General features: G+C 41.2%; 2 protein-coding genes across 6 annotated transcripts in view; both read left to right on the top strand.

Annotated features, from left to right (window-relative positions):
- The first annotated feature begins 236 nt into the window (after window positions 1-236).
- LOC115362297 (ER membrane protein complex subunit 3-like) lies at window positions 237-12528 on the top strand. 2 transcript variants are annotated; one of them, XM_030056158.1, is made up of 9 exons: window positions 237-387; window positions 2509-2713; window positions 3752-3809; window positions 4674-4767; window positions 5751-5855; window positions 6805-6886; window positions 7017-7096; window positions 7997-8079; window positions 8992-12528. In XM_030056158.1, exons 2-9 carry the CDS (start codon window positions 2559-2561, stop codon window positions 9118-9120), a joined length of 786 nt encoding a protein of 261 aa, XP_029912018.1. In that variant the 5' UTR covers window positions 237-387; window positions 2509-2558; the 3' UTR covers window positions 9121-12528. The 2 variants fall into 2 exon arrangements, with proteins under 2 accessions (XP_029912018.1, XP_029912019.1); XM_030056159.1 differs by lacking the exon at window positions 237-387 and adding an exon at window positions 404-448.
- A 2993-nt stretch (window positions 12529-15521) lies between these two features.
- Window positions 15522-17495, top strand: part of hm13 (histocompatibility (minor) 13) — a 28469-nt gene continuing 26495 nt past the window's right edge. For 2 of the 4 annotated variants that reach the window (XR_003928462.1, XM_030055522.1), the window contains exon 1: window positions 15526-15959. Coding sequence is in view for 3 of the 4 variants with exons in the window: in XM_030055522.1 (XP_029911382.1) it covers window positions 15741-15959 (219 nt within the window). In the remaining variant the exon portion in view is untranslated. Of the gene's footprint in view, window positions 15960-17495 lie in introns of all 4 variants that reach the window. The other 2 variants (XM_030055524.1, XM_030055523.1) reach the window with 2 other exon arrangements.

Genomic DNA, 17495 nt, shown 5'->3' with positions numbered 1-17495 from the left:
CTTAATACAGTACTCCCAATATCAAGGACAGAACAAATTAGGGATTTTGGTGAAATGAATACATATTACAACAAAATACATTACATAAGAAACAAAAATTACAAAGATTAGTAATAATTTCTTCTGTCTGTTACACGTGTTGTTTTGGGAAGTCAAACTTTTTATTTTTGCACCTATTTAAGCACCTATTTCAATACCAGAACTTTGACCACACCTGAAAAAAGGGAGGAAAAAAAATCCCTTTTCATGCAGCAGCAGCTCACTGCCACACACCTGCGTGTCCAAACGGTGTCACGTGGTCTCGCGGAACAGGAAGTGGCTTCTTCTTCGGCGAAACTTTAAACGCTTCGCGGAGCCGGAGCGTGTCTTCACAGCTTCATAAATGTGGTGAGTTTCGGTCTTAACGTCATTCACATGGTGTCAAATCCTCTCTACAGTATTGACGAAGGTACGGAGACGTCCACCAAGTAAACCCAGCGGTTATTCCGCCGATACAACACGAGGTTGCTAAATATAGTTCAAAGGTGAAAGGGTATCTGACTAGCTGAGTTAGCTAGCCCGGCTAGCTTCGTTAGCCAACTTTGTAACTTCCAGTGAAGCGGTCATGCTAACGCCAGCTAGCCGGGTGAGCACCGTGAGAGGAGCTTGTCAGTGTGTTTAGGCGGTGTGTTCGTGTTGTTAGGTGGCAGAGCAGCTCATCCAGCGGGGTCAGGCTGCTTCACCGTGTGTCTCCATGTTTCTCCGGTCAGCTGTCAGGCCTTGCGGTGCCGTCTGAGCTCAGCCGCCCGCTGACGGCGTGTCTCTGTCGGCCAGCCGGCAGCCACCTCCGCACCTTATGTTTAAATAATCTGTTCCTTTATTTCCTGTAGGATTTTATATAGTTTTGAGATTTTACTTTTATCACTATTTCTGTTTTTGTTTATTTATTTATTTATTTTTTATTTTTAATTTTTTAAAAATTTTTTATTATTATTTATCTATTTTTTTCTTGTGTATTGCTGCTGTTTGTCTCGCACTTGTAGTCGTCATTTCCATGTTGTACTCTTTATTTTGTCCTTTTTTTTTTTTTGTTATGTTTTGTAAGTGCGTTGTAAAAATGTATAACTGTAGCAGGATGAATGATATAATTGATGAAAGCAATTACAGATGATATGAAAACCTGCAATAAAATAGTAAAAAAAAAAAAGCTTCAGTAATCTGTAGAAATGTGTGTCGCATGTCCCTCCGCAATGGATGTCAGGTTTTATTGACCTCTAGCCACCATGTGAGTCGGTGTGAGTGTGTCTCCCTGTTTGACTTCAGCTGCAGCCGGTTAAATCCTTCATTGATCCTCCATCTATTGGTTGTTGCTGCTTTTCAATGAATATATTAATTTTAGGGTGTAAAGTGTTAAAACTAAAGCCTGATGGGTCTGAGTCTGATGGGACGTGAAAGTCATGGCTTCAGATGTCTTCCTTAGCATGTCAGTAAGTAAAGTTTATTTTTGGAGCATATTTTAATCCCAGCCCAAGCTCTCCAGCATGCTGCTGCACAAGAGGACATGAAATACAAAGTTAACAGTGAAAAACAAGGCAACAATAAACAGTAAGACACAAATGCAAAGCTGTTGATGTGATAGCAAATTAAAAGACCAGTGGGCCAAGAATGCCAGTGAAGAATAATGTGTCTTAAACCTTAGATTGAAAAACAGCGGTGGAGGTAGGAAGGCAGACACCTGGGTGCCGATACGTATTGCGATTCTGCAAGTATTGCGATTTGATATTAGGAGTTATTGCAATTTTTGTTTTTTATCCTCTAGTTTGTGTCTGTAAAGTTTGATGAGGCTGTGATTCTCCTAGAGGTCACTAGAGGTCATTTTCTCCAGCGACGTCCAGTCTGACAAAAGTCTCTGCCTGCAGTGAAATGGCTGCTATGGGGGCCAACATCATCACACAGGAATCAAATGTGGCTCATTGAATCCACAAGAGTCTCAGCTTTCCAGTCAAAGCCAACTGATTCTGTTGTTTGTGTTTTATCTCAGACAGTCAGATTTTTTTTTTTTTATGCAAGAATAGCAAGAGTTCTGAAATAACATAAACTTCTGTTTCTCCTAATGCAAGACTTTCTTCCAGGGATCGATCAAGTTAATCTCAGTTTATTATCACCTCATATGTGCGCACACAGTGTACATTGTAGAGCTGGACTGATGTAAATGTAAGCAGTTGCTGATATTGGTCTTTTATCTAACGTCAGATATTTGCCAATTATCATCACTCTGATAACATGTCGGTCAACTTTTTAAGAGGCTTACACACACACACACCTGTCATGGGTTAGGGTTAGAATTCCTGGGAAATAGGTGTCTTTTATTATCATTATTGTTATTTTTATTAGCATGAAATCAATTAAATAATAGGCACCAAACACTGTGTATCTACAGCCTCAGTCTGAATATTCAGCCCAAACTTCTGTACCCTTGAGAGAGACATTTCAGATGTTGTTTTGACCCGGTCTCCTCTGTCCCGTCAGAGCTCCTCCCCCGTCCTGTTTTTGTTGTTCGGCTGTTTGAACGGTGAGCCATGGCCGGTCCAGAGCTCCTTTTGGACTCCAGCATCCGGATGTGGGTGGTCCTGCCCATCGTCTTCATCACCTTCTTCGTCGGCATCATCCGTCACTACGTCACCCAGCTGCTGCACAGCGACAAAAAGGTCGACCTGGAGCAGGTTTCTGACAGGTGAGCCGAACACGTTACTACTGTGGCTGGCAAATTTACATTCGATATCCTAATATCCTTTAAATATGGAAAAAAAAAATCATTGCAACCGACACTTTGGTTTCTGGTCAGTTGAAAGACAGTCAGAGTAGAAAGTGCTGTGTAAAATATGTCCTAAAGAAAACACGTGCACCACTGTACCAGTAATAATTATGAAAGTTTAATGTCACCAAAGCCACTTGATGTACCTTACATTGGCTCGTCCTTGCTGCTCCCCCCTGTGGACGTTGTGAGTACAACAGGAGACGGCTGAGAATGTCATGATGCAGTATTTCTGAAGAGAATAGGATTTGTAATGTCTGTGATTTAAAAGATGTTGAAAATGAATTTCATTTTATGTTTTACTGCACCCTGTATGACGACTTGAGGGTCCCTTTATTTGAGGCCGTGCGAAACCAAAACCCTGAGCTATTCTGGGCAGATGATGGCCACAAACTGAAATGGCTCTTTAATGCTGAAGTATTTAAGACTGCAGATTTTATTTCTAAGGCCTGGAATAGAAAACAGCATATTTTGTTTAATTAATGCATAACCTGAGGGGCATATTTTGGAAGCGCCTGGATTTGGATTTGACTTTGTATTCCTGCGTGTTTTTTTTTTTTTTTTTGTGTTTGACCATGGTTTGTAATGTGTACAACAGTGTACGCGTAAGTCCATATGGGCTGGGCTTCTGAAATTGAAGCATGACACTTAAATAAAAGAAAATCAGTCAATCATATATGGGCTGACGGGCCGACTTCCTACGTCTTAAAAAGAATATGATTTAATTTGTCTCGGATGATAAATATTGTTTTACCCACCAAGATTTAAATTATGACTGAAATGAAAGGAAATCCAGTCCTGACCTGAACGGATCTGATTGCATGTGGGGTTTTACTGTTTGGATTCAGTGGAAAAAAAAAAAATCTCCGTGGCAGACTGGAGAGCATTGTCAGTGTTTTTTTACTCTTTTATTCTTGGGTGCTGATTTGAGTTTTCTCCCTGTGTTTCCTGTTGTAGCCAGGTGCTCCTGCGAAGCCGTATCCTGAGAGAGAATGGAAAGTACATTCCCAGACAGGTAAGACTTTATTTATTGAATCCTTTTGTTTTTCAAGTGCAAGTAATTAATTGCAACAGCTGACTGTTAACCAGTATAATCATTGGCAGTTTAGAAAAATCTAAGGTTTGAAATTTTTTGAAAACAATTTTGGCGCATTTTTTTTTCTCTTGAATGTGTTTTGCATTTCAATCTTTGCTTTTATGTATTTCTCTTTAAATCATGTACATTTGAATTGTAAACCCGTGATTGGAAAGCATGTTGGGTTTTTAATCGTGCTCTGTAAATATAAGTGACTTGATTCAATTTGACAAATTGAACCCAACAGAAACAAAAATAACAAGGAAACCTGAAAATATGCCATATTTTCATCACCGCACGGCCTGCTCCTCTTCTCGCTGAAATAAATCAAGGCCATCAAATGAATTTTCCCTAAAATATTTTCTCCATAATAAAGAAAGTCAGGGCCAACAAATAGCTGGCTGTTGTAGATGAGAATTTATTAAAATTCAGTAAAATAAAAATGAGCAAAAACCACACAATTTAACTGTACAAAGGATATTTTTTTTGTATAAAACAGAAATGTTATATTAGCAGTGCTATTTGAGACACTGATTTAAATATTATTACTCCACTTACATCTGCTTCAGCTACATATTTATGAAAAAAATAACACCACCGTGTGCACCACCGAGGACCTTCATGGTGTTGGATATGCAGACCACCACTAAGGGGCGCTTCACTCATAAAAACTCCCAAACCAGAGATCTCTCCCTTTGATGCCCCGATGTTTCACTGCCTGAGAAAACAAGTGGCACAAAAGAGAGGAGCTTTGGTTTTGAAAGTGTGTTCAGTGTGTTTGAGCTGTGTGTTTGACTGCCGCAGTCGTTCGCCATGAGGAAACACTACTTCAACAACGCAGAGACCGGCTTCTTCAAGAAGGTCAAGAGGAAAGTCATCCCCAAGAACCCCATGACAGGTGTGTGTGTGTGTGTGTGTGTCTGTGTCTTTCAGTTTGCTTATGTGAAACCTGGATTAAATTTTCTGTGTGTCTTGAGTACGGTTGCAAAATTCTGTGAATTTTCAAAGTTGGAAACTCTCCATGGGAATTAACGGGAATATATGGGAGTTAACTGGAATTAATGGGAATAAACTGTAAATGAGCAGAACTGCAGGTTAGTCTATAAGAGGAAACTGAAATGTAGTTGGGGGGGAAAAAAAACATCTTGCAGAAAAATCTTGTTTAAAACAACCAGACCTGAGGCTTTTGCTCCTGAGAGGAAAAACACCAAAACCAGAGGCTTGAGAGGAAACGCTTTCATTTTGCATGTTGAATGGGCCTTTTTTGACAGGGGGGTCATAGGGAATATGTTTATTATATTCAACATTCATGTTTTTGGTTGTTCAGTGAAACAATTGTCATTTTTTGAATTTGTGTTACTTTGAATGCATGTCTGCTTATTACAAAACAAAATGTTTATATAGGGTGACACAAAAAAACGGGAACTATTTAACAATCCAATAAAACCAAGAGTGATGGAAGAAAAATAATTTATTCATAGTAATTGAAACCTTAAAACATGCCATTTAAGAAACAATGATGGAATATTCATTTTTTTAAAAATTGTGCTGCCACTTGCTCATGTCTGCCAATACGCACTTCAAAGATTCCCGTTTTTTTGGGTCACCCTGTATTTATGTTTGTATATGATACAGTTAGTAAGTTATCCCAAATTTCCAGTTAATTCCTATTGATTTTTGTAAATTCCTGTTAATTCCAACTTGGAATATTTGCGAAATTCCCCAGCTTAACTTCCTTTGGAAAGGTTAAAGAAAGTTTTTGGAAATTTAGTGGACCCGTTGGGGCCCCCTGCAGCCCCGGTCCTGGGTTTAAGCAGCTGGCTGGACAGGGAGCGTGTGTGATGTAGATGAGGTGTGAGCCGTGTGGCCTGTCGCTTGCAGACACCAGCATGCTGACAGACATGATGAAGGGCAACCTGACCAACGTGCTGCCCATGATTCTGATCGGCGGCTGGATCAACTGGGCCTTCTCGGGATTCGTCATCAGTGAGTCCTCCAGCTGTCAAGCATCCAAACAGAAAACCTCCACCGGCATTTTATATGTACCTGTAGAATATGTACATATAAGACAGATGGATACTCATAATGTATAATTTTTAATGCTGTTTCCATGTGTCAGTCCCTGAAGCCCGGGAAAGGGTGGCAGAGACTGTCAGCCTTGGTTGAGTTTAAGTTTAAGTTTATTAAGATCCCCATTAGCTTTTGCAGAGCATCAGCTATTCTTCCTGGGGTCTTTTCATTTTCATAAGTGACAATACAAACCCACTGTATACCACACATACTTAACATATAAAAAACAGGAGCACATACACAAGACACATACTTAATACATACACATACACACAAAACATCCTAGATGAACACCAAGCATGAACATTACCCGCTCTTACATTGAATCAATACAAAATAAAACAAGGCAATTGCTGTATATCACGTCATACGAAGATGCCAGGACCCAATTTCCAAATCTACACTACTGATCAAAATTATGATCTAAATAATAATCTCTTAGTTTCACTTTAAAACTGACCCTGTTTCTTTGTAGTGTAACATAACTGGGAAGGGCATTCCACTCCTTTATAGCTCTGTATAATACCGTACGTTGAGAGAGTGTCCTGGGTAAAATAAAATAACCTCCCGCAGCATGTCGAGTTGAGTAGTTATGTATCTCTGAACTAAAGGATAATTTCCTGTAAAATATAAGTGGCATTTTCATTGTTATAATATTTCGAAGAAATACCATCAACAAATATGACATTCTGTTCTTAACATCCAGCCAGCCGAGACTGGCATGCATTATGGGAAACACTTTCATAATATAATAGAGTATATATCGATGTATAATTACGTAAGATAATAAACATGGAGTTACAAAGTACGTATGGTGAAATGCTGAGAGTGCGAGCGGTCCTGTCTCACCATCTCCTCGCTGCAGCCAAGGTGCCGTTCCCGCTCACGCTGAGGTTCAAGCCCATGTTGCAGAGAGGCATCGAGCTGCTGTCGCTGGACGCCTCCTGGTACAGTATCAGCCACCTGTCTGTCTGTCTGTCTGTCTCCCCTGTCTGTCTCTCATGTGGCTGTTAAATGAAGCAGAACCGTGCAGAAAGACAGGTGTTTCATGGTGTTGTTGTGTTTGGCTGTTTGCAGGGTGAGCTCGGCGTCCTGGTACTTCCTGAACGTGTTTGGCTTGAGGAGCATGTACAGCCTCATACTGGGACAGGACAACGGTGAGTCTGCACAAACCTCGTATCTCCACCACAGCCTTGTAGAGGGAAGGAGGGAGCAATGGATGGATGGACGTACTTGATTGACCCCAAATTGTAAATTTCTTGTGTTACAGCAGCAGGTTGGTCAGTGTAAGGTTTAACATTATATTTTTAACTGGCAGTTACGTGACGATGAATCTCAGGCCGAGTAATGCACAAGTAATATTACAAGTAGTGTAGCAAATTACTTTCCACAGGGAGTAACTAAGTAATGCATTACTTTTTTAAAAAAGTGTTTTTTAAACAGCCAAATGACTCCTTGCAATGTGGGAGTCAGTTTACCTGTCAGTTTGTCTGTTGTCATCTCCTGGTCTAAATCTCTGACTTAGACTTAGACTTTCTTTATTGTCATTGCACAAAAAAACACAGCGGTGAGATTTTGGCAACAAAATGTCGTTGCTTGGCTTCCGGATTACAACAGAGATGGAATTGTGGGGCAGTTTAAATAATTAAAATATAATCTATATAACTAGTGCTAAAAAAACAAGAGCTAAATAATAATGAGTGCAATAGAGAATAAATACATAAAACAGAATAAACAGTGTAAACAACAGAATAAACAGTGTAAATAACAGAATAAACAGTGTAAATAACAGAATAAACAGTGTAAATAACAGAATATACAGTGTAAACAACAGAATAAACAGTGTAAATAACAGAATAAACAGTGTAAACAGCAGAAACGTAACCTTCTGCATTTCTGTGGTCATTTCTGAAGACTGCAGCACAATAAAACGGAGCTGATATCACTGTTCATTTCTCTGTTCCCTGATATGTATCGCCGCTTGTTTTGATGCGATATATTGAATTTCGCTGTATATCATCATATCCCACTTTATTAAAACTGTTTATTATTCCCAGCTGCCGACCAATCACGGATCATGCAGGACCAGATGACAGGTGCTGCCATGGCGATGCCCCCTGACCCCAACAAGGCTTTCAAGGTAAAACAACAAAAGGTTTAAGACAAACTTGTAACCGTATCATCACTTTACTGTGATTCATACGCACATTATTTATTTTTTGTCTTTGAATAACAGAAAACATCATGTAGAAGAATTTATTTTCCATGAGTTATTTTACAGATTACACGTAGACATTACTTGTGATTATCTGTTCAGCTCAGTGAACTGCATTTTTTCACTGTCATGCAGCCTTAAAAACCAGGAATAGACATCACTTATGTGACATCACGATATTATGATATCTCAAACCCCAGACGACATCTAGTTTCATATTGATAAGATATCAGTATATCGCTGAGGCCTATTAGGAGCGATTTGTTCCTAAATGAGAATAACAGCACGCACACTGTCCTCATGTACACATGGCACATTTTTCTTTTTGGACTTTGTTTTCTGTGGTCTAACACAGCGTTTCTCAACCGGGGACCCCTAATGGTCCGTGGTGTAATTGCAAGGGGTCCGTGAAAATAAAATATCTTTTTAAAAAGATTATATGACATTTATAGAAATAAGATTATTTTACTCAAATGTGACTGAGACCTTTATCTGCCTAAACTACAGAGGGTAACAGGACTTTTTTTCTCTAATTCCGTCTGTTTCACAAGTGTAAGGAGCGCCCAAGCACGTTTGCCCCTAAAATCCGGATTATTTGACAAGTGTGATCGATTACAGCTTTGAAATTGTAATTGTGTACAGTAGGACCCCTGCTCTTTAGAGGGGGTGTTTTTAAATTTTATTTTTTTTTAGACTTCTAGCTGATGTTTAAATGTGTTGCTCAGCAAAACATTTAAACAGGACACACAGAGACGCTGTGTATCGCCGGGGCTGACGTGTGTGTGTGTGTGTGTGTGTGTGTGTGTGTGTGTGTGTGTGTGTGTGTGTGTGTTTCAGAGCGAGTGGGAGGCACTGGAGATCGTGGAACACAAGTGGGCCCTGGAGAACGTGGAGGAGGAGCTGATGTCCCGCGACCTCAACTTCGGGACCTTCTTCAGCCAGGACATCAAGTCCACCATGTTCTAGAAACACGGGACGCGTGCGTGCGCGGGTTCCCCGTCGGTTCTGAAGGTTCTGGAACACTGTCTCCTTCAACAAACAAACAAATAAAAAAAAAAAAGGACAGCAGCAACCGTTTTATTTTCTCATGTGTTACAGCCGCTCTGGAGGTTTCAGATCAGTGTCTTCAGGAGAACACCAGGCGCAGTCGTCTCTGTTTTCTCCTCGTTGTAGAACGCGCGGCGCGAAAGGCTCTGGAACCGTCCTGGAGGTTCTAAGACGCAGGAGGCACCGGCTCTGTGACAGTTCTGAAGGCTCTCGATAATTCACACTGATGAATGACAGATGATTGATGAGGAAGTTTTTTTTTTTTTTTTTTTGGTCTCGGCTCTGTGGTACATGGTGTGTGAGACACATGATGTTGCCACGGTGACGGTCTATGAATACAATGACAACAATACAATCAGATACATGATAAAGATAGAACTCCCCCTCCCTCTAAATTTGCATATTAAGTTGGGGATAAAAACATTTTCTCCATCCATTTAAAGACATTCACCTTAAAACTACTTGTGGCTTGTGTAGAAAAGTAATTCTAATATATTTACTATAGTGAATGAATTAATAAATTTATTAATGGCACAATTAGTGTAAATGGTCAAATTTATTATACTGATCATGAAGGAATATTAGGCGTCTGAAGTGCCTCTTGTTTGAATCACCAGAAGATCCTGCAGGGTTTTTTTTTTTTTTTTTTTTTTAAATGATTACTATTATTATTGTTATTATTATTTTTATTTATTAACAGGGGACAAAAACAGATTGTAAACGACACCTTTCAAAGTCCACCGTGGTCTAGAACCGTAGTTTTCAACCTGAGAACCTAAGAGTGACTGTTCTGTCACTCTCTTCGCTGTTAATCTGCTAATCTACAGCACAGACAGTTCTGGAATAACTAAATCTTACCGAGGACGAGGATCCCCCGGGGCTCCATCCGTCCGGGTCCGCGGCCTGATGTGCATCCGATTTTGGGATCCATGACACCAAAAAGGTTGACAAACGCTGTTCCAGGACACGGAACCAACAGGTTCTCGAACAGATCCAGATGTTCCGCAACCCCTGTTTTGTTTTTTGGTTCATATATTTATTTATTTTGGATTTCTTTTTTTTCTTTTTTTGTTTCCAAACCAGCAGATTCTACACCAGTAAGCGGCGGCATGGCGTCTCGGGAACAGCTGCCGTCTGTTAGCGTCGTTTGAGACAGTGAGGACGTTTTTCCAGAGGACAGAGATGGTGGTTTAGAGCTTTTGCACATTTTCAGTGTGTATTTTTAACCCGACCGCTCAGGCTCTCCTCTGAAAACAGCACCCAGGACAGACCTTTTGCAGTTGTAGCTCGGAGTGAGAAGTGCAGCAGTGGAGTGAATGTGCGATGACGCCTTCCATTCGTTTTCTTTGGTCTAAAGTCTAGTTTCTTTTTTTTTTTTTCAAAGGAGACATTTCAACTCGCTCTATCTTAATTTGTTCTTAGTTCTTTTTGTGAAGGTAAGCCTTAAAGCATTGGTGGGTTGTTTTTGTCTTTGAGTTGGTTTGGTTTAGACTAGATTCTCACTCCCAGTGAATGCCACTTGTTCTCCAGGCGTCTCCATGTTGATATTTGGTGCCTCAGAGATTGAATGGTTTTGTTCTCCCCTGGCCAAACCAAACCAAGAAGCGGAAACGCCACAGAGTTAAGATAAACCGCCTGAATCCCTAGTTTGTGAACGTTACACGCAGCAAATAGTCCTACCAGTTTCTAGTTGTCTTGAGCCAGTCTTACCCAGCAGGGAGGAAACCACTATCAGCATGAAGTACCTTCACTTTTCAGCACCGCAGCCAGTCTTAAAGCCTTACTTCACCCATAATCCTAACCCTAACCGATCAATAGTCCAGTTCATCAGCTGCACATTTCTAAACACATTTTGGAAACTCGGCAGCATCGAAGAGCTGTGACACTCTACGTTTCAAACATCTTACCAAACCTCATTCTCAGATTCTGTTGTTGGAATGAGAAGGACATTGCGAGGAAAACGGGCTCAGAAGCTGCTGACCAAACGTCGATAACGTCCCCAGCTGACGCGCCGAGTTCTCCGACTTGTGCGTCGTTCGCGCTCTCGAGCAGAAACGTCACTTCTCCTGACAGCGGCTGCGTTGTCTCTATTCTCCTCGTGATATCGGCAGTTTAATATTTCAAGGCAATAAACCCGACTGAATGTCAGCTAGCATTCTGATGATGAATTTGACGACTACTGTCTGTTTTTGTTTTAGATTATAAAAAGAGTTATTTGTGGAATAATGTTCTCGTTTAATTTGTCTGTTTGCGTTGTTTTGTTTGAAAGCCTTACCTCGCTGCTGTGAAGCAAAATGACCCGACGGAGGCCGAATGAAACGCTACCAGGTCTCCTGGAATGACTCTTAATTCTTTTCCTACTTGTTTTCAATGGAAAATGAAACTGTCGTGTGTTCCTTCATGGCAGCACGTACGGCGTGTTTTCATCCCCAGGTGTGAAAAGGTCACAGCGATCGCCTGTCAGTCAAACAGTGTGGGCGGGGCTTGTTTTTGTCCTGATGATTGGGTTTTGAGTTTCTCTTTTCTTTCTTGGTTGGGTGACTGCCCACTTCTTCTTCTTCTTGACTTCGGTGTCGAGTTGTGAAGCGGGTGGACCGGTTCTCTCCAAACCACCGGATGCACAGAGGAGAAAATGGTGTCCAACATCTTGTTTCACTCCGGGGAAGTCGCAAAAATGGGATTTTGCCCAAAACAAGATCCAAAGTAGCGGACAGACAGGACGTTTTCTGGGCTGATGGTGGAAACTCAACCCAGTTTATCAGAAATGCGTTGGGTTTGAAGGAAGCCTTGGTCAGAGGAGACGACTGCAGCCTCAGTGGTTCCTCGTGGCACCTTTTGAACTTGACCTCTTTAAAATGTTGTGACTTGTTTTGGGTTCTTTTTTTTTTTTTTTTTTTGGGGACAATTCTAGACATGCTAGATGATGATTTTTGAAAGTTGTTTTGTTTTTGCTTTTTCATCTTTTGTCATTATTCCCTGTGATTTTGTCTCATTCTGCTGACCTCCATCATCATTTTCACCACATCCCTGCAAAGTGTCTCTTCACATGCAGGGACGTGATCAGGAAGACACCAAATCCCCCATTGGAAAAGAATGGGAGACACTCGTTCAAACTGTAGCTGAAAGCCTGAATTCACATGATTATTCACAACAGTTTCTGCAGCAGTCTTTCTGATTCTTTTGCTCGCAGACTCGGATGTAGCCCACAGTTACAGAGCAGAGGGAGTCCTTTCCTCCGCTCATGTCTTCCTGTCTGTCTGGGTGTGTCGTACCTAGCCTGCTCACCTGTGCAGATTTTTAAATAAAGAGCTGTCCTCTGACAGCTGACCCCTGCCTCCCAGTGTGTGTGTGTGTGTCTTGTTTTCGTTTTATCCAGTAACACCGCACCACTTTCTCCTGTGATGCATCATCAACACACTTGTGCCAAGTTTCAGTGTTTGAGTTTTCTACTTCATTTGCAGAGATGCTCTTTCCTCTGAGTTCCTGTGAGGCCTGTATTTTGTTCCTGCCTGCAGGTTTTTAAACCGGAAATGTGTCGTGTTCAGGTTGCAGTCGCTGTGCAGATTAAAACACAAACACAGGATAGATTCCTGTTTATATAGAATTATATTGCTGTTTCCAGAGTGTTTTTTCTCTTTAGTTGTAGCATGTGTTTATTATCTTACAGTATATCTCATATTGCCGAATCACCTGTGTCCTGATAAAATTGTCATCATGGGTAAAATGTGATAATATCGTATCCCAAGTTAATCACTTGTGATGTTACGTCTTGAAAAAAATGTAAAATCCCAGAGAACTGAAAACGCATGGCGCATTACATTTAAAAATCCCGCACAGGTGCGTCTGGATTTGCCTGCACGACACCTGTTTTACCAACAGGTGGCGCTCTCATGCACTACAAGTGAAGCTCAGAGTGAGGAAACCAGTTTTCAACACAAAGTTTCAAGAAAGTTCAGACCTTCATAAAGCCTCATTTCACTCTTTCTAACTCCCGTCCCTCGACGAGAGCAGACCAAGACTCGAGATCATGACTGTGGTCAACATTTACACCGGCTGTTTCTAAATGATAGATGTAGACAGATGGACTTAATTGATCCCAAATTGGGAAATTCTTGTGTTCCAGCAGCAGGTCGTCCAGACATCACAGGAACAATAGTAGACTGCACAATATACACCTCTCAACACAAGGAGACAGGAATATATATCTTTAGAAAAATACAAAACAAAAAGTGGATCAATACAAAAAAATATAAGAAAAAGGGAAAATCTTTGCATACCCAATATGAGTAATAAAAAAAATATATACTAAAATATTTCTGTGGAATATCTATAAAACTTTCACCTTTGAATCTTTGCACACTATACGAATATTATAGAGATAAATATATATACTCATGTATTATAGGTACTCACAATGTATAATTGTAATAGTTCATTTTGGAATATTAGCAAAGACAGAAAACATTATTTACATGAATGAAACATGAAAAATTAAATAAACAATGCATTTTGTTCAGAAGGTACTTTACACAGCCATGCTGCAGTCAGCTGTGTGGATCTATGCAAGCCCATTTCTGACAGTAAAAGAAAAATATATAAGGGAAGGGAAAATAAGGGAGTATAAGGGATTTTTAAAAAAAGAGTCAAAATTATGAGATTAGAAATCATAATTATGAGATGAGATCATGGACATAGTCGGAGCCTCCTCCCAGTGGATCAGTAACTTCCCTGGATCTGTTTACACACACACACACACACACACACACACACACACACACACACACTCACTCTCACACACTCCTTTAGTGTAAAACTCAATACCACCACTAGGTGGAGTTAATCAACCCCCGGTATCCAACTTTCACGCAGAGATCGTCTATATTTGTGAAGATGGATCAAACAGCATCAATATATTATCCAAAACTGCAGTCATCCTCAGGCGCTTGTTCTCCTCTTGTCAGCCTCGGGAGGAGATGGCAGAGGCATGGTCATTACCATAGCAACAGGGCTCTTACTCACTTTTCGCCCCTCATTTTTTAAAAATGTGATTTTCCATTAAACCCAATGACAGATGCCAATCTCCGTTAGTCCTGTACTTCAGTCCAGTCTTGAGGCGCTATCTCTTGAGATCTCTCTACATTCTCCTGCACTACATTTGCCTGCCAACTAGTAGTTATTTTACAGAAGAAGCATTTCCATGCAAAACAAATGTGATGCATTGTTTTAGAGTGCAAACCAGCCAACAGGACATGGAGCAGTCAGAGCTGCAACATTAAAATACCCCTTACAGGTTCATGCATCAGTAACTTAACACTGATAGGAAGTGTCTTTTACTTTTAATTATTGTCAGAGCTGGCTCAGATCTCTGACAAAATAGACGCAAGAGGGAATATTAACAACCAAACTACATTTATTTATAAGACGCGGACAATACGAATAAACAACAAACGCCAATCTATATCTGTAATGTAGGAGGTCAGTAGTGTGTGCGAGTGCATGGCTGTGTGTGTATGTGTGTTGGATGCAATCTAAAACGACAAGAGGCCAATTACAGCTTAACATTTTACAACAACAATACATTAAATAACATGAACAGTTCCCCTCCCAAAACTGAACCCTGACTCACCTCGCCCCGATCTACATATTTTTCTGAGAATACTTACCGAAGTAATTTTTACATCATGGTGTTAATACAATACAATACAATACAACTTTATTTGTATAGCACATTTAAAAAGAACCACGGGGGTAGCCAAAGTGCTGCAAACAAGCAAACAAGCAAACATACAAATAAAGAAACAGACAAGCTCACAGCAAGAGCCTTTATACAGGATCCCTGACATGATAAATTATAAGATATTAAAGGCCACGGAGTAAAAGTGTGTTTTTAAGAGGGATTTAAAAACAGGAAGCGAGGAGGCCTGTCTGACCTTTAATACTTGTACTTTTTTTCCACCATTTCTACTACCTAACTGGCATCTTTTACACTGCACTTTACATTAGAAATGGTTAGGTTGTTTATTTATGTTTGTATGGCCTGCCTGTAGTGTTTATGTTGTGTGTATTGGTATGTGATAGGTGCAGGTCTGTTTGTTTTAATGTTTGTTTTACTGTGTTGATTATTTTAATGTTTGTTTTACTGTGTTGATTGTTTTAATGTTATTTGTAAGGACTACGGATGGAAATTAGCTTTCTTGCTAAATCTGGTGCACTCATCTTTTTATTCCTTGAATAGCTAATGAAAGTGCACACTGTCCTTTATAAATTGAATAAAATAAAAATAAAACTCCCCAGCGCGCGGAGCAGTCGCGCTGTAACTGTGTTGTTCTCGGTGCCCGGAAACAGAGTCAGAGTGAGAGCTCTTCCCCGCTTCCCCATCTCTGCTCGCCGCTTTAGGAAACGTGGCCTTAGCGAGAAGACAAGCACCGTAGATGAATGAGAAACACACCGCTCAGCCTCCAAGTCTCTCTCTTTGTTTTGTGCTGTAGAGGTCCACTACAGGCTACCGACGCTCCACTTGACAACATCCCCGAAGAGTCATGTCTGAAGCAGAGCAAGGCCCGGCCCTGGCCCCGGAGGCCGCGGTCCTGGACGCCCTGAACGCCACGGAGTCCAACGGGACCGAGGCGCTCAACGCCACGGCCAAATTCGTGGCCACCCCGGAGGGCACGGCGCTCGCATACGGCAGCCTGGTGTTCATGGCCCTGCTGCCCATCTTCTTCGGAGCCCTGCGGTCCGTCAGCTGCTCCAAATCCAAGGTAACTCCGCGGCGACGTGAACCCACCCGGGGTGCTCTCCTCACCGGGCTGCCCGTTAGCCTCCGCGGCTAGTCGGCTAACACGGCTAGCTAACGGTGGGCTCAGGTACTCCGGCTCACTGGACAGGTGTTAAACCCGATTTAACTACACCGACCCTGCGTCTCCACGGCTGTTAAAAGTCCTGGATACGGTTTAAGTAGATAACACACTCTTAGCTGGATCTGAATTTAGTGTCAAAGGCGATAAGAGCGCAGCGGTTTCGTGCTGTTTTCCGTTAAAAAGCGAGTCACGGTGTGTTTGGCTAGCTGGAGGTACACTTTGAGTTTCCTGGTTTATTTCAGGTGCGAAAGGTGAATTATGTGTAATCCCCTCCGCTGGCCCCTCATACAAGTCTGCATAACAACTTGTTGCTCGTGTGGAGCCACATGATGCACATAAATCAACTGAGATATAACCTGCATGTGTGTGTGTGTGTGTGTGTGTGTGTGTGTGTGTGTGTGTGTGTGTGTGTGTCCAGGTGATAAGATAGATAGATAGATAGATAGATACTTTATTCATCCCGCAGGAAATTCACATTTTTTTTCAGCAGTATCCACAGATTACAGATTAAGTAAATAAAAAAAAAATAGAAATAAAGAATAAGATCTGAGTACAACAGAATAACCTAAGTACAACTCTGAGTACAACAGAATAACCTAAGTATAACACACAGGAAAAAAAGAGCAGATGACAGTTTGGCTCCTGTTTTTATTTATTTACCTGCCCATGTCTGCAGGGTCACCTTGTTTCCCCGCTGGGACTCAAACTGGGTGACAGCTGTCAGACTTTTACCTGCTGCCCTGTTCACATCCCAGTCAGGCTCAAGATAAGGGGGGAAGAAACCTTGCATACCCTATTTTTATTATTCTGGTAGATTATGTGAGGTTTTTCTCATTTTCTTGTGTTCTTTGTATTGATCGATTTTATTTCTGTTGTTAGTTGTTGTGTTTTATTTGTCTAGAGATGTAAAATGTCTCTGTCCTAGTCTTGAGGTTTGTTTTGTGTGGTTGCTGTTGTCGCTGTGCAATGTCTGAGCAAACTGCGGCTGCAACACAAGAATTTCCCAGTTTGGGATCAATAAAGTACATGTATTGATCGATCTATCTATCTGATAACAGCAGTTTAAACACACACACAGGCACACACACACACACACAAAGTGTCGCAAGCCGCTTCATGAAGGAGAAAGAGGCGCTAAAGTGACTTCCAGGAGTTTGTGGTGCAACTTAATGTGTCATAGTGGTGTGTATGTGTGTGTTAGAGAGAGAGTGAGTGAGAGAGAGAGAGACGTGTACAAGAGGGAATTGCACTCTTTTGGGTTTTTTTTTTTTCTAGACATGCGCAGTGTGCAGACTAGCTTTAGGTAAAAACACCCACATCATCCACCCTGCAGCAGCTCACTTCCTTTACTGCTAGCACACACACACACACACACACACACACACACACACACACTGCATCTGGTTCAGTTTACTGCTGGGATGGTATTAGTGAATT

Source organism: Myripristis murdjan, chromosome 7 (assembly GCF_902150065.1).
Source record: "Myripristis murdjan chromosome 7, fMyrMur1.1, whole genome shotgun sequence".
Taxonomy (NCBI): domain Eukaryota; kingdom Metazoa; phylum Chordata; class Actinopteri; order Holocentriformes; family Holocentridae; genus Myripristis; species Myripristis murdjan.
Note: the sequence above shows the minus strand (reverse complement) of the source record. Positions and strands in the feature narration are given on the sequence as shown.